At 35.0% G+C, this 20,680-nt stretch overlaps 1 protein-coding gene across 2 annotated transcripts in view; it reads left to right on the top strand.

Moving 5' to 3' along the window:
* Nucleotides 1–1,001: 1,001 nt before the first annotated feature.
* The window catches only part of RC3H2 (ring finger and CCCH-type domains 2), a 48,146-nt gene continuing 28,467 nt past the window's right edge, over nt 1,002–20,680 (top strand). Inside the window, exons 1-5 of one of the 2 annotated variants that reach the window (XM_074362178.1) lie at nt 1,002–1,379; nt 7,888–8,185; nt 10,143–10,260; nt 12,933–13,166; nt 18,458–18,633. In XM_074362178.1, the coding sequence (XP_074218279.1) occupies nt 7,955–8,185; nt 10,143–10,260; nt 12,933–13,166; nt 18,458–18,633 (759 nt within the window). In that variant the 5' untranslated portion in view covers nt 1,002–1,379; nt 7,888–7,954. The remainder of the gene's footprint in view (nt 1,380–7,887; nt 8,186–10,142; nt 10,261–12,932; nt 13,167–18,457; nt 18,634–20,680) is intronic. The other variant, XM_074362177.1, reaches the window with a different exon arrangement.

The raw sequence follows: 20,680 nt of genomic DNA, 5'->3' as shown, positions 1-20,680 counted from the left end.
CTATATAATTGAATGGAAAACAGTAAACCAAATGAACCATTGTTGGGAAACTTTCTCTTGGACTGATGTATATTTCATAAAATGAATGATAAATGATAAAAATTCATGGAAGAATGTCTTTAATGTGGCCAACGAAAAAAATTTTTTTAATTGTTTCCTTGTTTCCAGGAAATAATAACCATATATATTTTTAAGCTTATAATTTATAAACTACCTTTCCATATATCTTCTAATTTGTGGTGGGTTTACTTCCATAGATGCTTTTGTTGGCCATCTCGTTTCACATTGGAAAATGCCTCGAGTTTAATTATAATTCGTGGCTGTTTTCTTAACCTGTGTTTTTCAGTTTCTCATCAGTAATGAAGATATATAGTACCTGACTTCTAGGATTATTTTGATGAGCACATGAAAAATAAAACAGTAAAATTAAAATTTTGTTACCTGATACAGGACCTGACACATAGAATCGTCCATTAATGTAATTTCCTTGATCCCTATTCCCAGCCTGCTTCATCTATAAAAACAGTAAGAATAATTTCTACCTGAGTTTGTTTACTACGAAAAGTCCTTCAACAGATATATATTGATATTAATGCCAGAGTTTGTGCTTGAATTTTGATCCCTGCCAGCTTCTGAGGAGCTCAGAATTTTTTTTTTTTAAGTATATAAGGCGTTAGTGCCTGGCAAATGAATTTTTTTTGTTTAGTAGGGAGATTGCTTGGCACCTGTGTGGAGAGAGTTAAGGATCCGGTTGGCATTTGATTATATGACAATGAGTAGAATATAATACAGATGCTCAGAAAATGTTCAATCCATACCATGCCTTCCACAAGGAGACTCACAGACACTGGCTCAAACTAGTGTCTAGATGGCTGGCTTAAGGCGTATATGAACGGGCAGGGAGTTTCCCATCAACCCCTTCGGCTTGCCTAGGCCTCTTTACAGCACCTCCCACAGTGCTCCAGGGTTCCATAGTCACATGATAGGGGTGGTTCGGTCCAACAGAGAGAGGCTGATGCGCAGTCCGGGTGGCGGGGGCTACTACGCTTCCCGTCCACCTCCCCAACTCCCGGTCTTGCGTGTTCTCGCGTGAGGTGGGGAGTATCTTCTCGCGAGACCTAGGTCGGGATCCCTCCAGGTCCGCCTCCGTGGTGAGGAGGAGGAGGCGGAGGTGGAGGAGGAGGCGGAGGGTGGAGGAGGAGGCCCCGTCGCGGCCTCCGCCGCCGCCAACGGGGCTGTCCCTACCTCCCGATGGAGTTTGAGGTCGTGAAGCCGCCTCCGAGCTCTGCCCCGGCGAGACGAGGCGCCTCCGTCGCCGAGCCGCGCCGTCGCGGGGCTCCCGGGAGCGGCCCTTAGCGACCCCGCCCGGGCCCCCTCAGGTAGGGCGGGGGCGGGCACGATGCGACTCGGGCTCCAGCCCGGGTTCCCGGTCCCCGGCGGTCTGGCGGGAGACCGGTCTTAGCCCGCGGCCTGTGCGTTGTCGTCGCCGGTGTCCGGAGGGTTGGGAACCGAGGGCCGCACCTGACACCCGGACCGGGCCCGGAGTCCCGGCCGGAGGAGGCCCCTCGCCCTGGTAGGGCTTTTTCAGTACCAAGCGCCCGGCACAAATGGCCACCTCCCATCGACACCCGCCGAAGGGACGCTTCTGACCCTAAGGAACCCATCCAAGCGAAGGCCAGGCTTCCCCCTCTCTTTTCTACACCAGTTTGTAAGAGTGGGGTTGGAAGAGGTCCTCGAAGCCAAGTCCTCTCCTAGCTTTCGGCTTTCTGCACTGGGGCTTCCAGGATCCTAGTGCAGGGATGGTGGAGGCGGTCTGAGTGGTAAATAGGGACCCTGGCCAAACAATGCCCTGGGAGGGCTTCACCTCCTGGGAGGGAGATGGCCGGACCAGAGTGGTTGCACAGTGGTTGTGACGGAGCAGTGGCATGAAACAGCCAGGGAATTCTGCTATGGTTTTCTGCTTTTCCTCTTTCATTTTTCCTTCTTGGGAAAGCCTCTTAAGGAGAGTCTTCCACCATCTTAGAAGAATGGTAGAAAGCATCTTTGTTTCTCAGTAGCAGCTTTACTTTTCTCTGTTCTTAGCTTTCGGGAAGGGAGATGGGAGTAGCTGTCATTTCCATCCTTCGAATCACAGACAGTTTAAGATACCAGTAGATAGAACCTTGACACCAAAATTATCTCAAGTAATCACTGACATAAAGTAGATTTAATTTCGTGATTTCCAACCTGTTTTTTTTTTTTTTCAAATGACGACCTAGGTTCCCTTTTAATCCTACTCTCCCCTTACCTAGGCCTCTTCTTTTTAATTCCTACTCTCCTCCCACCAGCTGTGATTAGGACTTTGTATCCTAAATAAAGTGCCTAAGTAATCTTTTTTTCCATTTTTGTATTAGTCCAACTTTTAAGTTCCAATAGGAACTTTTGATTAATCTGAGAAAGCTAATGTTGCTGCACTAAATTGATGTAATTTTACCCCAAAGCAAAGAAACAAATGTTTTAATTAGCTTTGTGCAGTCTGTTTATAATTAAATATACACATTTAGTTGTGGCTTCTTGAAATATTAACAAGAATTCATGGATTCTCTCATTATTACCTTCTTTATCTGTCTAAAAAGCTGCACCACTGCTCTAACACAACATCCCTTTCTTATGTTGTTTACTTCCACATTCAATTTTGAAGAAATCAAGGCCATTACATCCTGTTAAAGACCATTTTTCAATATTGCCATTTTTGTTGATTTAGACATTCCTGTTTTCCACATTTTTAGAGTTTGAAAAATAGCTAGAACGACAGAATGTTAAACCTATATTCCAGACATGTTTAGAAAAAGCAGATATAATTCAATTGGCTCCTATTTCAGGATTTAATTGCGGTTGTGTTCATTAGTGGATTCTTTGAATTACTCCTGATCTGTTATTACTGTTGGGTTAACCTGACATGTAAGACTTATGTCCTTTGTTCATATGTGTTCATTAATTCACTTTCTGCTTTTGTAATTTGCTGAGTCTTCTAGTTTGAAAAAATTAACAAATTCTTCTGAGAGAAAGTATTTGTCTTTACACAGAATTTTATATTTGAAAATAGAACTATGTTGTATGCAATATCTAAGAATGCTAAGTAAATTTACAACAAAATTTATTAAATAATTGCTTATTGTTTTAGTTGAACTGAGTTGAAGTTTCATTTTCTATTGATGGAAAAAGGAAGCATGTAGTAGAATAAAGCCAGCTGAAAATTTACAGTAATATTTTGCACCAGTCTCATAAATGTTAAGTTGTATCTTTATGATTATCAGGTTTTTTAGTTTTATGAAATCCTCCCTAAGTGTAGGTTAAACTTTCACCTCAAATTCTTAATAAAAATTAATTTTGATGTTACAATTTTGAGTACTGTAGAGTTGCACTGTCCAATACTAGGCAGTAGCCACATGTGGCAGTTGAGCACTTGAAATATGGCCAGTGTGAATTGAGATGTGCTGTAGGCGTAAAATACACACTAGATTTTGAAGACTTAATCCAAAAAAAAAAGAATTAAAAACATTTTGTATATTGATTACCTGTTAAAATGATATTTTGGATAAATTGGGTTAAATGAATATATTAAAATTAATTTCACCTGTTTTTCCCTTTTTTATTGTGACTACTAGAAATTTTAAATTACTTGTGGCTCACATTATATTTCTGTTGGACATTGCTGTTCTAGAGCATCTCTATTCTACCAGGAAATAAATTTATCTGAATAGACCTAGACACATGAAAACCAAAAATTTCCTGACAGAATATCTTCTTACAGTCAGAATAATCAAAAGGCTAAAGACTTAGATAATATGAAAGAGAAGCTTACCCAGTGGCCATTATTTGATAGGCAGAATGAGTAATTAAGTTCTATCTCAAAAAAGTATTTTTAAGTATTCAGTAAAGGGTCAAAACTTTATTGGTTATATTAATTAAAATAGAAAATTATCCCATTACTGTTCTAATAAAAGACGTTGAAAATTAAATCTCATACTTAGTAAAAAACTGAGTTGAACCCCATAGTGGATTTTAGAAGTAAAACTTAGATCGTATATCTTTCCTAACTTATACTTAAACACATATAATAGCAATCTTTAAAATGTAACTCAGTTCCTTTTTTCCAGTCCTTTTGATATGTTTGAATGCTGAGTTTTAGAGCTTACAGATTGTTTTCATTGGTTTTGTTTGTTAGTTTTATAGGTTAAGGTCTAAATTGTACCTGTGATGCTTTAAATATAAATTTTTAAGCCCAAAAGTAATTATTTTTAGAGTTTCTTAATTGAGAAGTACTGTTACAGTCCATTTCAGTAGTTTACATTTCTCATGTGAGTGAACTAAAATGAAAACAATGAATGTTTTACTTAACAGACCTGAGCCCTAATGTTTACATCTTTATAAATAGAATTGTAAAATACTAATTTTTTTTTATTATACAATAATGAACGAGGCAAACACTTTATTCTGGCATTTTAAAATCAGGTTTCATAGTCCTAAACTGACTGCATAATGTCGTGGTGGGCTAATAACAGAAAATGAAAGTGCTTAACTGATGTGCAGCTTGCTTTTATTTATTTTTATTGAGTTATAGTCAGTTTACAATGTGTCAATTTCTGGTGTACAGAACAATTTTTCAGTCATACTTGAATATACATATATTCATTTTCATGTTCTTTTTCACCATGAGCTACTACAAGATCTTGAATATATGTCCCTGTGCCATACAGTATGAACTTGTTTATCTATTCTTTATATACCTGTTAATATCTACCAATCGCGAACTCCCAGTCTGTCCTTTCCCACCTCCCTCCCTGCAGTTTGCTTTTAATAAAGCAATTTCTAATTTGCATCCTCTAAAAGATGTCTATTACTCTTCCTGTTTTATGAAATAGTATTCATAGCAGGGAACTTATAGCCTGAAAAATTACATGAGTAAAAATCTGTTTAAGGTCCCACCTGTAGTTTAGCATTTCTTCCTCCTATGCTTCATCTTGTTACCCTTTTTCAATTTTAGTAACTAATAACTGAAATTAGTTAATAAAAATAATTTAATTGGAATGTTTTTCTTAAGTAGTCCTTTTATAGATCTAGAGCTGTGGGCTTTTTAAGCCATTTTATTTCAGTTTGAGATGTTTTGGGAGTATCTTTAAGATGGATACTTACTTCACTATTAACTATAAATGTTGTTAGCAATTACATAGATTCAAATAAGTTATTATGAAATGTATTAGTATAAACCTAGAAGTTTTACACATCAGTATATATTCTTAGCTTGCCATGGTTCCTTTAGATGCTTTTTAAAAATAAATTATAAAGATGGTATGCTATTTATCATTTTTGATAATTACAAAAATATTTTCTAGGTAATCAGTTACTAGGTGCCTTTTTTAAAGGAATGAAAAGCCAACTGTCATCACTATGAAACATTTTAGTGTTTTAGGTAAAATTTAATTTTGTCTTTGTCGTAATTGAGGAATCTAGAATTTATTGATGGGGTACTGAGGAAAAACATGTTAAAAGGTCAAACATTTCTTATTTCTTATATAAGGAAAGTTCATAATTTTCCTGTTGGAAACTTAGAATCTGACGCATAGCAGAAAGAGAATTTGGCAGATTTGTTTAAAAGATATTAATTCAATTTCTACTAGAAATTAAATTTCTCTGTGTTAATTATATTAAAACATCTGGTGCCCTTAGATCTAGAAGCACATATAACAAAACTATCAAGTGAATTCTGGAAGAAATTGAAACACTTCAAAGCTAATAGGGGAAAATATGAAAGATAGCATTTTTATGTTTAGTTCAAACTTAAATGGCTCTTCTCCCCCCACTGATTCACTTTAACGTAAAGCATTTCAGGATGATCTTGGAAAACTAAATAAGGAAAGAGTATTTGCTACTCGTTTCCTATTGCCCAGTGACCCATGATACCCTAACTTACAGAATTAGCATTTTCAAACAGGTGGCCATTATGAAAAAAATAGATGTAGTGTCTTATTTTGATAAATGTCTTATCATTTCAAATTTTAACTAAATTAGGGCTCTTGGTACTAGATATAAGATAAAATTCATTATCCCTTAAAGGCCTTTTCTTTGTATAATTAGGCAGCTAGGAAACAGAACATTAAAAATATTAAATAGTTTCAGGGAGTGATGTATTCACCTGCACAGTCCTCATCTCTAAAGTTGGAAGCAAGCAGTTTTTAAGATTGATGGCATTGATAGATGTGGAAATATGAGGGTGAAAGGTGTAAAATAAATATAACTTGCAAATTTGGCTAGTTTAAAAATAAGCATATTAGGTACTTTGCATTAGAGCTGTTTGAGGAAAAGTTTGCATAGGCTGCTTTTTTCATAGCAAGTCCCACAGTTCATTTTTACCAAGGTATTTTTTTAAAACCTTAGTTTTTGAACATGAAAAGCACAATAAAGACTAATGGAGTTCTTTATTTGGGTATGGGATTATTGCAGAATCAGATATACACTTTTCTGTCCTGAATCTGACTACATTTTTAAACATCTAGTTTCTGTGGAACTAATATATTTGGGTTGGTAAATATTCTTATGAAATAAAGTATTGGCTTTTTAATTGCCCTAAATACCTAGATTTCATGTTCACCAGAGAGCCTTTGTCAGACTTATATAAGTTTTGAATTAGAGGATATGAAAATTTTATGAAATGCAGAGTATTCAAGTAAGGTATCTAAAGATTTTAAATTAGAGGTTTGTTACTGAATATTTTATTTTATTAAAAATTATGGGATATTTTAATCTTTGAAATAAGAAAAATCAGTGCCATTTTTTTCCCCTGTGCCTTTTAATCATGCATATATAAAGATAGGAATAGTCAATTAACCCTTGACCAATGCTGGGGTTAATCTGCATATAACTTAGTTATCCCTCCACATCCATGGTTCCTCTGCATCTGTGGATTCAACCTACCACAGATTGCGCAGTATTGTAGTACTTACTGTTAAAAAATGTTTGAATAAGTGGACCTGGGCAGTTCAAGCCTGTGTTATTCACAGGTCAACTATATTTCACTGTTTTTCTGCTTAGAACTACTAGATGTTTTATTCTTCTATATCTTGCTCATTGGACCTGATAGTTTTTACATATATATATATAAATTTAATGACACATATATATATATGTTTTGTCAGAAGTATTGTAAGAAACTACATTCCAGACTTTTTTTTTTCCACTTTGGTACTGTATTTTAAGGTTAGCATCGTTCTTTCATTTATGGACAAACAGCTTTATCATTATAGTCTTCTCTCATACTTTTTCAATACCTCAGTTAGCCTCCTAGTCAAGTCCTGACCAGATTTCCTTTTTTGTGAAGCTGCCAAATTGAAATATTCTTCAATGACTTGGTCATTCAAGTGGCAAGGCTGTTTTTTCACTCTCAACTCATTATGATCTTGTTTGGATCAATATTTCCAGAGTTCACTAAGTCTTAGACCATATCTTAATATGTTTTGGGGTAGTAGATGTCCAAGGGAAACACTTGAAAAAAAAAAAAAAAAGCCCAAAATGGCAAACCATTTGGTGATTTGTTTTTCTAAAAATGAAATTGTGGAAGCTTAATCTGCTTATTGGATGTGGTCATTAAGAAAAATACATGAAAACTTTGATTAGCAATTGATATAAATATCTTTAGTTGACAAGAACACTATTAAGATATTTCTGGACAAATTTTTTTCAGAAATTTAATTAATTCAGCAAGTAAATTTAAAGAAAAAGCTATCCAAAGCACATAAAATTATTCAGAAGTGTTTCAGGTTTTGAAGCTGTGATGGTTGACTTAAGCAGTTAACTCTTGAAAGGTGAATGATGAATATGTGGTTAATTCTTACTTTTGTCCATTTCCAGCTTAAAAAACACTACACAGCAAAATAATGATCTGCTAGACTGCTAACCCGAGCATCCAGCTTCCACAATGCCTGTGCAGGCAGCTCAATGGACAGAATTTCTGTCCTGTCCAATCTGCTATAATGAATTTGATGAGAATGTGCACAAACCCATCAGTTTAGGTTGTTCACACACTGTTTGCAAGACCTGCTTGAATAAACTTCACCGAAAAGCTTGTCCTTTTGACCAGACTGCCATCAACACAGACATTGATGTGCTTCCTGTCAACTTCGCACTTCTCCAGTTAGTTGGAGCCCAGGTAAGCTTTCAAGATTTTACTAATTTGGTATGTGTAATAATTATAAAACTTAGTTCATTACAGGGTACAAAGTATGTTTAGTTATATTTGAAACATTAAAAATACTCAGTGTATCTGATTTACATGATTGTATTCTGCAAAAGATTTTCTTTAGCTGATGTCATATCCTTATGCAAAACTATAAATTTGATTATAGTTATATATTTCTTTGTATTCAGTGTTGTGGTCAAAACTTATGTTTTTAAGTGATTTTGGAGGATAAGAAACATTTTTATATAAGCATACATAAATATTTAGTCATTAGGTGGAATGAAAAGAAGTGTAATCAAAGCTTTGGCCAGAAATCAACCGTCTAGAACCCTTAAATGGAGGTTTTTAAATTTTCTTAAAACTTCACTCGACTTTTAGGATAGTATTATGAATGGGAAACAGGGTCTGTATCCACATATATACATCTAAGATGTAATTTCCAGAGGGTCAGTAACAAATTCTGCAGTTTCTTATTGCTCATATGCTGTAAAATTTGTGTTTCTTTTTGGTCATTTTACTCAATCAGAGCAAGACTAAATTTATAATATCTCTTTAATGAGGGCCTACTTTGTGTTCGGTATGATAGTAAGCAGTCAACATCTATTATTACTAATTCTTATTATAGCTCTTCAGGTAGTTATTATCCCCACTTTACAGGTGAGGAAGGTGAAATTTTATACATCATATACTACATATTAAAGCAAGAAAGTAAGGGTTTTTCTGATTAATCACTTCTTAGACCGTTCAATGAATTAAAATATTCCATTCGTTTAGTATCTTGATATTTGAAGTTTATCTTTTAAAGCATACTTTTCAGTGTTCATAATCCAGGTAGACGCTCTGAAGTCAAGATGTGTCAGTGATCAGTAGTGTGTCATAATTTAATAGGAAATTTTTGTCTTAATGGTGCATAAAATAACGATGCCCTTGCAAACAATGGCATCTTGGATCCGGTAAAATACCATAGATTATGTGTAATAATACTAGCTGCCATTTATTTAGCACCTGCTATAGGTTAGGTATTGTGTTTTGTTATTTATAAATGTTCTCTCAATTGGTCCTTAAATTATCCTGCAGGTCTCTATAATGTGACTTCTGTTACCTTTTCAGCCTCATCTCCTGCTACTGTTCTCACTCTTTCTGCTTAAGCCTTACTGGCCTGCTAACCAGTTGTCACATATACCAGGCGTGTTCCTGCCTGAGGGCTTTTGTAGCGACTGTTGCTTTGCCTAGAATGCTCATTCCCTCTCCTCTTTCAAGACTTTATTCAAATGTCACGATTAAATTAAATTTTCATATTGGCATCATGAGATAGGGATTTTCATCTTCATTTTGCAGGTAGAGAAACCATGACTTGGAACAGTTAAATAATTTACTCAAGATCACTTGTAGAAGTTGCAGAGCTGCCCAAGATTATACCCAAATTTCGACCTTTCACTGAGAACAAGGGGAGACAGACCATAAACAATAAATATAATAAGTAAATTATGTAGAAAGAAGGTGCTGAGTGCTAAGGGGAAAAAAGTTCTTGCCTTTTTCCTACTTTTTATTTTGAAATGCTTTTTTAAAAAAATTTTGCAAAAAGTAGTATGTGGAGAACCTGTATAAGTTTCTGCAGCTTCCCCGGATGTTAACATCTTTCAAAGTTACAGCATAGTTATCAGTGCCAAGGAATAACACTGATACAGTACAGTTAACTTCCTGCTTTTTTCCCCTCATTAATCCACCCAACCCCTGCTATTAAGTATGATATCCTTGGTTCTTGGAAAGCAGTTTGGCTAGCTGTTTGGCTTTAATGTTACTTAAACTACTTTGATGTATTGTCTCTGTATTAGAAGTTTATGCTCACCAAAGTAATTATCAAATATATAAATAACAACTGCATGATCTAGATGAATATATTTCTTCAGTTTTTCTTTGTTTTTAGGTACCAGATCATCAGTCAATAAAGTTAAGTAATCTAGGTGAGAACAAACACTATGAGGTTGCAAAGAAATGTGTTGAGGATTTGGCACTCTACTTAAAACCACTAAGTGGAGGTAAAGGTAAGTTCATAGAAAGTATTTTTATGGGTGAATAGCACTTGGTAATACACTAATATTGGAAGACTTGATGTTGATGCCCTATTAAATAATTTTGAGTCTTGGAAAAAATGAATTTGCTTGTAGAGATCATGGAAGTCTTTCTGATTGAGACATTGTACTATTTTCTTAAAATAGTACTGTTCATTTAAGAATTCATCAGACATACTACATATTGAGATTTATACAATATTTATATTCACTAATTAAACTAATACTGCTGTAGAAGAATATTAGTTTTAATAAATCCTACTAAGACAATTTCATGTGTTCATTCAGTCATTCTTTAAATTTTATTGAGCACTTACAACAGGTAGTCTTCATGGAGCCCACAGTATATTGAGGAGATAGGCATATAAGCTCAATAAATTATTTTAAGTGCTGTGACAGAAATGGAATTCTCTTCTGTTCCAGTGCATACTCAGTAACTATCATGTCATACATGCAATAAAAAGTTGCTGAGTGAACGAGTCAGTCAGGTGTTTATTTTGTACCTGCTCTGTGCTTTGCGCTGTTGGTTATTTTGGACGTAGTGACTTCCTTGAGAAACTTATCCTATGTACCTTATTCATTTCATTCATTCACTGAACAGATATTTAAAGAACATACATTAAGTACCAAGAACTATTTTGGTAGTGGGAATACATTAGTAAAAATGTCTGTTCTTATGGCCCTATGTTACAGAAAAAGGAGAAAGTATAATAAACAGTACGTATAATAAAAACAAATTCTGTAATATGTTATAAGTAATAATCTCTGTGGAAAGAAAACAGTACGGTTAGATGGATGAGAAATGTCAGAATGAGGGGAGAAGGGTGGGTTGCAATTTTAAATAAGGTAATTAGTGTAGACCTTGTTAAGGTGGTAGTTTTTGAACTTGAGATGAAAGAGATGAGGTAGTTAGCCATGTAGGTTCCTGGAAAAAGGCTGTTCCAGGCAGAAGAAATAAAGACTCTAAGGCATGCCTAATGTCTTCAAAGAACAACAACAGGAAAGTGTGCCTGGAGCAGAGTGAGTGAGGGGGAGAGCAATATGAGATAGATGAAAAGAAACGGTAAGGCCAGATCATGTACAGACATACAGGCCATCTTAAAGACTTGAGCTTTTACCCTGAGTGAAATTGGGTAGTTACTCTAGAGTTTTGAGCAGAGGAGTGACATGATCTGACTAATGGTAAAAGGGTCACCATAGCTGCTCTGTTGAGAACTCAGTATAAAGGGCAAGGGTAAAAGCAGAGTATTGGTTAATAGGCTGTTGGGACAAAGTTAGTAGCAGTGGAGGTGTGAAAAGTAGACAGTCTGGGTATATTTTGAAGGTAGAGTCAAGAGGATTTCCTAAATGGTTGGATGTGGAGTATGAGGAAAAGAGCAGACTCAAGGGTGTCTCCTGGGTTTTCAGGCCTGAGCACCTGGAAGGATAAGTTATCATCAACTTAGACAAGGAATGCTTCAGGTAGATCAGGCTTAGGTAGGAAGGTCAGGAGTTCGGTTTTGGCCATGCTGAGTTTGAGATGTCAAATCTCTATTTGGTTGCTGTTGGGTAACCAGTGGGTGTATGTTAAGGAATGAAATGTAGAAGCTGTAATTTTGGGAATCATTGACATAAAGATGGTATTTAAAGCAATTAGACTGGATGAGATCACCTAAGTAGTGAGTATAGATAGAGAAGAAAACAAAAATGGGGTCCTAGGCTCTTTTAACATTAAGAAGTCAGAAAGAAAATATGAAATCAGCAAAGAAGACTGGAAAAAAAGATGAAGGGAGGAAGAAAATTAAGAGAATGGAGTGTTCTGAAAGCCAAGTAAAGAAAGTTTTTAAAGGAATTGGGAGTGATCTGTGTTGAGAGCTGTTGAAGGGTCAAATAAGATAAGGACTGAGAATTGACCACTGATTTATCAAAGTAGAGGTAATTGTTGTCATGACAAGAGCAGTTTTGGTTAAGTGATAGTGGCAAAAACTTGATTCGAGTAGGTTTTAAAGAATGGGAAGCAAGGAATTGGAGATAATTAATATAGACAACTCTGGTGGATTTGCTACGAAAGGGAGGAAAGAAATGGGGCAGAGCAGGTAGAGGGAAAGGAGTGAATAAAAAGATTTATTTTTAAGATATCTGAAATAACAGCATGCTTGTTATTACTGTACGCTGATGTAAATGATCAAGTAGAAAGGGAAATTTGATGCTGTGGCAGAGAGGGAAGAATTGCTGGAACAATATCTTTGAGTCAGAAAAGGAATAGGATCTGAGATGTTGCCATTAAGCCATGTTCTGAATGCCTTATATACAATAAACAAAATTAGAGCTGTTATTAATCATTACTTTTAGGTTACACTTTTCATGTATTTAACTATAAATTTATCTTCAATAGTTTTAGTGAAGATGGAGAAGAGACTAAACCCAAACCACTCTCCTTTGAGGGACACATAAAATGCAGAGAACAGGATACCTAAATAAAAGTTGAAGTAAAATTAGACTCCAATACTCATTGTTAAAAAATGAAACCACTTAATAGGGAACTAATTAGGAATTGTGGCTTACTGGTTAAATACTAGTTTTTCTCATTGAATAGATAATGAAAATTGACTTGTCTTTTTCAATTGAAAAAAACTTTAGTTTCCTTTGTTTCCTTTTTCCTAAAGGTGTAGCTAGTTTGAACCAGAGTGCACTGAGCCGTCCAATGCAAAGGAAACTGGTGACACTTGTAAATTGTCAACTGGTGGAGGAAGAAGGTCGTGTAAGAGCCATACGAGCAGCCCGTTCACTTGGAGAAAGAACTGTAACGGAACTAATATTACAGCACCAGAACCCTCAGCAATTGTCTGCCAATCTGTGGGCTGCTGTCAGGGCCCGAGGATGCCAGTTTCTAGGGCCAGGTAAAATAGATCCCTATCTTGCCTTCTTGGCTATCAGGGCTGTATGATGCCAGTTTCTAGAGTTAGGTGAGAATCCCCATAGTCAACCCATCTTTATTTGTATATAAAATCTTGACATAAGTAAAGATAAACTAGTTTTTGTTAATCATCATTTATATGATAAAAAGTGCTACAATGTTTTAGAATAAATGTCTTATTTAATCCGCAATAGCCTTTAAGAAAAGTGACACAGATTTAGTTTTACAAATTAGAAAGCTGAATTAGAGAGAGGTCTAATATTACACAGGTAGTAAGTAAAGGAAAAGTAAACTTTCTTTTTATGAAAAAAATTAAAAGTTCATGATTGTCTTTAAAATTGGGATACAGAGAAATTATTACAGAAGATAAGAATCATCGGGGGACAATTCCTTTCTAGTTACTATGATCTACGTTTTGTTTTAAAAAATCTTTACGTACACCAAGATTATGAAGTACTTTCCAGTGTTAGCTTATTTCTTTCTTTTTTTTTTTTAATCGAAGTACTGTCTGTTACAATGTGTCAGTTTTTGGTGTACAGCCCAATATCCCAGTCATGCATATACATAACATATATTCGTTTTCATTTTCTTACCTTCTTAAAGCTTTATTGTTTTACTTTTTTGATTGAGAACTATAGGCCAGGTAGAATTTGCTTTTGTGAAGGAAATACTTTTAATAAGTGGCATTGAAACCACTGGTTAGACATGTGGAAAAAAATAAAATTGGATGTATCTCTTATAGTCCTTAGCTTCATAAATTCCAAATAGGTCAGGTATGCTTATGATTAAAAAATAAATTATAAAAGTAATAAAAACATATATAAGAGTGAATTCTTTTATAACCTAAGAGTAGGAAACGCTGTTTTCTTTGACTCCAAGTCCAGAAGCAGTAACAGAAAAGATTGATATTTGACTATGTAATTGTTTTTAATTGCATTATAATAAAACATAAGCAAAGTAAAAAAAAAATGACAGAATTGGGAAAATATTTGGGTTATATCACAGAGGGCTAGTATGATGAACATATAAGGTATTTGTAAAAACTCAAAAGAAGATTACCAACTACTCAATTGAAAAATTGACAAAAGGTATAAACAGACAATTCAAGGGAAAAAGTAATGTAAATAGGCCTCAATCATATAAAAAAAAATTTCTCATATTGAGAAATATGCATGAAAGTTATACTGAAATACCATTTCTCAGCTTTCAGACTGACAGAATTGAAAAGTCTTGACAATATATTCTGTTGTCAAGGCTGTGGGAAAACAGATATTTTCACCCAATAATAGTGGGAATGCTAAGTGTGGTATAAACTTTAAAAGAGAGGGATTTGTCAGTGTGTAAAAAATCACCTGTGCATTTACCCTTTGGTCCAACAGCCCCCTTTCTAGGAATCTGTCCCCAAAATACAGCAAAAAATATAGAATGTATTAAGTTATAAAGCTCTGTAACAGCAGACATCTGGAAGCTACCTGAATGTGAGTAGGAGATTGGTTTAATAAGCTGGTATATTCTTCCAGTGGCATACCATGCAACTGTTGAAAGAAATGAGGAAGATGTATATATTTTGCTAGGGTGTGATACCTAGATACATTAAGTTAAAAAATAAAAGCAAAGTGCAGAGTAGTATACTTACTATAGTACCTTTTATCTAAGAATGGGAGCGATGTACAACCATTTTCTACTTATTTGTTTCTATTTTCCAAAAGAAACAATGGTAGGAAAAACTTTAAAAATATAAACTTCTATAGAGTATAGAGGAGCCAAGAGAAAGCAGACAGGAACAGAAGGTAGACCTCACTGAGTGTACCTTGATTTGTACTTTACACCCATGTAAATGTTTTATGTAATTATGAAACAGTTTTTAGTAAACATAAATTTTAAAAAATAAAATGAATAAAAAAAAAATAACTAAAAATAAAAAGCTAAAACATACATTAGGTTGTACGTTACATTCATCAGGAATGAATTATTTCAGACTTTAGAATGCAGTGTTTTGATTTTTATATTCTTTGTGTAATATATAATAAATCCTAAGCTGTATCTACTAGTCATATTGTTCATAATTCTATTGGTATTGTTATTTTGAAATTATTATACAGATTCATAGTAGGATAAAGCAAGTAATTATGTTAATGCCATCAGGAACTAAGATTTTCAGTGTTAAAAAAAGATACAAGTCAAAGAATTTATGTAAAAATCCTACAATCTTACATTTGAATTGGCAGTATAAGTACAGACTCACTTATTTTTCTTTTTCTAGAAAATGTCTGTTTCCTAGCTCTGCCTACTGAAAAGGCTTAGAAGCAATGAATAGCTGTAGCACCCAGATTATGGCCTTTAATAAATACCATTTCCTACTGAAAAGAGTCAGGGCTCTTTGGATAAATGCCTTATTCCAGTTGTAGGGTTTGGAAAGTACAAGAGAAAGCAAAAAAAGCTATCAAAGATCATCAGAATCTTGTCAAAAAGACATGAAGTGAATTTGAAAAGGCTCCCCACTGGACAAAAGTGGGGTAGTTCGAACCTTAAAATGAATGATGACTATAATGAATTGAAACACATAAAGTATATAAAAATCTATGATCTTGTAATGATAGGGCAAAAAAAGTTAATTGGTTATCTTTGGCAGTTGCTCGGGTACCAACACATTATGCTAAAAATTGGAAGAGGAGTAGAGAAAAATCAAGCATGTTTTTTCAGCCTTTCCTTTACAAATCATTTTTGAGGACAGTTTCTCAGGGTTTTGGAGGTAGGTTTCTCTTTTAGCAGAATTCCAGCTAATAAATTTAGAAAAACATGTTGAAAGTTAGAAAAATGACAAATTTGCAACCTCAAATGAATTAATAGATCTAGGCAAGAATTATTATTGGCTGTTAAAACCAGTAGATGAAAGGTTGCTGGGAAATTTTATAGTATATCGAAAAGGTCTGAACCCACTGATCAGGTTTAACATTACTAACTGTGAATCAGCTAGGCCTTGTGTACCTCCTGATGTGATACATAGAATAAGAAGTATGCTTGCTCGCCATCCACAAGAAGGACCCCCAAACAAAAAGCTAACTCTGAATCTAATCAGATCTCTAGTGCACATGAGATAAGGAGGGTAAAGCAACACTACAGGCACAAAATTAGCCAAGTCAAGAATGTGGGAAATTGTTTAGAAAAATGATTGTTTCTGCAACAAATAACTGTATTTTCTTTTAAATGGGAAAATGGGAGGGTGGTGGGGAACTAGTACAGTTTTTTTTTTTTTTAAGACTAAAGACATTCAAATCAAACCAAAAGCAGTGTATGGACTTTATTTGGATACTTAAAGAAACCAAATGTAAGAAGAATTTTTGAAACAGTGGAAGAAAATTCAGCATGGACTGGATATTAGATGATATTAAGGAAATACATTACTTTTTAAGATGTGATAACGTTAATTTTTCTTGAAAGTTCCTATGTGTTAGGTACATAATGAATTATTTAAGGGTGAAGTGCTATGTTCTCTTGGATTTACTTCAGTCTGTTTCAGCCAAAACAAACTAGAAAAGTGGGTAAAGAGTAGATGAAATCTTACTGGTAAACTGCTGTGTTATGGGTGCATGTTGTCTCTACTTTTGTGTACGTTAAAAATTCCCCCATAATACAAAGTTAAATGGAAAAAAAAATTTTAAATCAACATTTATATGTAATTTAAGAATGCTGTCTATGGTTATTTCCTCATGTTTATTTACCTTACCTAAGAAGCACTAGACTAGTATCAAATATCCTTCATTTTACGATTCAACAATGAAAAAACAAGCAATACAATTTAAAAATGGGCCATGGTCTTGAATAAACATTTCTCCATACAAGATACATAGATGGCCAAAAAGTACATGAAAAGATGCTCAGCATGATTAGTCATTTAAGGATATGCAAATCAGAATCACAGTGAGATACCATTTCATACCCACTAGGTTGGCCATAATTTAAAAAAAGGAAAATAAAAAGTGTTGGCAAGGATGTTAGAGAACTTGGGAATGTAAAAAATAATGCAGCCTCTGTGGAAAAACAATATGGCAGTTCCCTAGAAAGTTAAACATAGAATTACCATATGATCCAGTAGTAGTTCCACTGCTAGGTATTTACCTGGAGGAACTGAAAACAGATATTCAAACTAGTACTTGTACACAGATGTTTATAGCAGCATTGTTCACAATTGTTGAAAGGTGGAAACAATCTGAATGTTCATCAACTGATGAATGGATGAACAAAATATGGTATATTTATAAAAAGAATATTATTCAGCCATAAGAAGGGTTGAAATACCAATACAGTGTGGATGAACTTTGAAAATACTATGTTGAGTGAAAGAAGCCAGACAGAAGGTCACATATTGATTCTGTTTGTATAAAGCGTCCACAAAGGTAAATCCAGACAACCAGACATCAGGCTAGTGATTGGCAGAGGCAGGGGGTCAAGGACTATACAACAGCACATTCATCAAATTCAGGAAACTTAACTTTGGTAAAGTGCTCCAATGTACAGTTCATACTCCAATTTTGTCAGTTTTTCCAAAAATGTCTTTCATGGCATTTATTTTCTTCCAGTTTATAATCCAGTCTAAGATCATGTGGTGTATTTTTTTGGTCATGTCTCTATTTAGTCGTCTTTAATCTGGGACCATTCCTTAGCCTTTCTTTGTCTGACATTGGTATCCATGAAGAATAAGGCAGTTATTTTATAGAGTGTGCCTTATTTTGAGTTTTTCTGATGTTCCCTCATGATTAGATTCAGATTGTACTTTATACCCCTCGCTGGAAAGCGACATAAATTGATACCTTCTTTAAGTATCGCATCTGGAGGCTAATATCACTTTTAAATTACATATAAAGTTATTCTGATAGGCAAAGCAACAATCTCATGCATAAAAAAATTACCATTTATCATGAGGCTACTGTGTGTCCTTTATATGTTACTTAAGAGTACCTCTGTTTTATGAATAAGGGCTTTTTTTTTGGCTATAACATCATCATCATCTGATTCATTATTAGATACCTACAGAAGATACAATTTTAAGTTCTGTTGGCTTGTGCTCCAATTGGTTGTTTAGTAGGAAACGTGTTTTCTTTTGCTTGTTTACTTTTTAAGTAAACTGTATTTGTACATGTGTAATGTCATCTTTTTGTGCTAAGTAAATACAGGCTGTGGATAATAAACCACCATAAACTAATACCTGAAGAAGTCTTTGACAGACATGATCTGCAGGATTCCTCATTTATCATGAACTCATGTTCCTTCTAGCTATGCAAGAAGAGGCCTTGAAACTGGTGTTGCTGGCATTAGAAGATGGTTCTGCTCTCTCAAGGAAAGTTCTGGTACTTTTTGTTGTGCAAAGACTAGAACCAAGATTTCCTCAGGCATCAAAAACGAGTATTGGTCATGTTGTGCAACTACTGTATCGAGCTTCTTGTTTTAAGGTAAGTAGCAAGCAACCATTTAAGCATTACATGCTGGTGTGTGAGACGGAGGCTTCCTAGAGTGGGTGTTACCTGGTCTAGAGCACCCAGAAATACAGAATGTTTCCAAGAGCTGAAACTTTTTCCTTCTACACTTACTGCATCTTTGATACCACAGGTGTGTGCTACTACTACGTGTGGGAGTAAGAATATATGTGAATGTGTCAGTAACACAGAACATAAGGAAGTAGTTTGGTAAATTTGACTCTTGGGATATAAAAATGAACTAAAAAAGCCTAATTCATTTATATTTACCATCTTAAAAGGGAGTCAGGAACAGTACTGAAAACTACATAGAAGTAGGTAAATGTTTTAACCTCATTATTTTTATCTCTTGCTCCATAGTGATTGGATTAAAACCTTTAATCTGAAGATGGCCCATATGTTGTCTTAGATACAATAAAAGAGTATAAAGTTGAGGAGATTGCCCCACTCTGCATTTAGGTGGTGGGTGGTGGTTTTGTTTTGTTTTGTTTTGTTTTGTTTTGTTTTGTTTTGTTCTTTGGTGGAACACAGGGTAGGGCTGAACCCTATTATTTGGAAGTGTAGCTTCATTGTTTAATAGGCTTATTGGTGGTGACAGGTACTGGGAGAAGTGGAAAGTAGGCTGAATCCTTTGAAGTTTCTGCATGTTATGGGAATATAGGTGGCTGGCAGTCTTGAGAAGAGCCCAAGGACTTGGAAATAGGAAGGCCCGTTGGTATCTGTGAACGTAAAACTTCTAAACTTGAAACCGAAGCATATTTAAGCTGTTTTGTTGATTTTAGACCAAGAGTGAAAACAGTACAGGCAGAAGAAGATTATTCTGGTAGACGGATTAGTTTGAGATCACAAGTAATGGAAATATGTTCAAATGAGATCACTTATCTCCATTAATGAGGGTTGGACACCACCTGCCTGATAGTTATATTGCTTGCTTTTCTGTCCTTAGGGCAAGAATTGAAATGAATCTCTGGTTTCTTAAACTTAGTGTTTTTGGCTAAGCAGCCAAATTATGGAGATCATTTGTCATCCTCAAGTGACTGGCTAGATTCTCACACTGTGCATTGCAAATTTAATGTTTCTTTCCTCAACGGTATCATACTGACTTGTGGTTTATGATTGTCGTACATCTACAGCTGCTGCTAATATCTGGCATTTGAATAACACTAAATTTAGAAAGTGATTTCAGTTTCATGCTCTCACTTCATCCTTACCACCCTGCAGTTAAAAATATTAAAGAGGTATTTAGATGAATAAAAGGATGTCATGCTGACTTAACTGCCGAAAGTTGTCTCTCTGGGGGCATTTACTCTAATAAACTCACCGTTGTTGGAAGTCTTTGACTTTATAATAAAGGCTGAGAGACCTGAATTTGGGGGGTTCCTCAGGAACAGAATCACCACAACAAAGGTCACATTCGACAGAGTATCAGTTTTATTAATTTGTAATGAAGTACAGTTCTTAAGTGACTTCAGTTCTCATGTTGTAGATATTTTCCTATAGAAGGCTATCAAAACTTTGCTTGCTTAGCACGGAATCGGAACCAGTGGAGTTAATGATTGTAATGGTTAATGCAGTAGTTCTCAACTGAAGGTACACATCAGAATCACCTGTGGAGTTTTGAAAAGTCCACATTCCTGGGTCTTATCCCTAGATATTTTGATTTGGTGTTTCTTGTACCAGAATATACCAGTGGGACATGAGCATTCATGTATTCTTTTTAATTATATGGTCTTCAAAGCCAGGAATTCTGATTACCTGAAACTGTAGTTTTTAAAGCTTCATGTGTAATTCAGATGCATGCTAATAGAAGTTTAATAGGACCAGGCTCTGGCTCTGCTGGCCACCTGTGTCCATCTTTACTGCTCAGATAGAAGCTTGCACTGCCCTACATGGTGGTTGGACAACTGTCACCATCGTCTGGTTCTTTGAGTTTCTTTTTTCTATTTTTTAGATTGACAGTTCCTTTTTTGTTTTTTCAGTATTTCTTTAAGTAGGTTATTTTGTGACTTTTAAGTTATATTCT

The sequence above is a fragment of the Camelus bactrianus genome, chromosome 4 (genome assembly GCF_048773025.1).
Source record: "Camelus bactrianus isolate YW-2024 breed Bactrian camel chromosome 4, ASM4877302v1, whole genome shotgun sequence".
NCBI classification, from domain to species: domain Eukaryota; kingdom Metazoa; phylum Chordata; class Mammalia; order Artiodactyla; family Camelidae; genus Camelus; species Camelus bactrianus.
The sequence above is the reverse complement of the archived record's forward strand: the minus strand, read 5'-3'. Positions and strand labels throughout refer to the sequence as shown.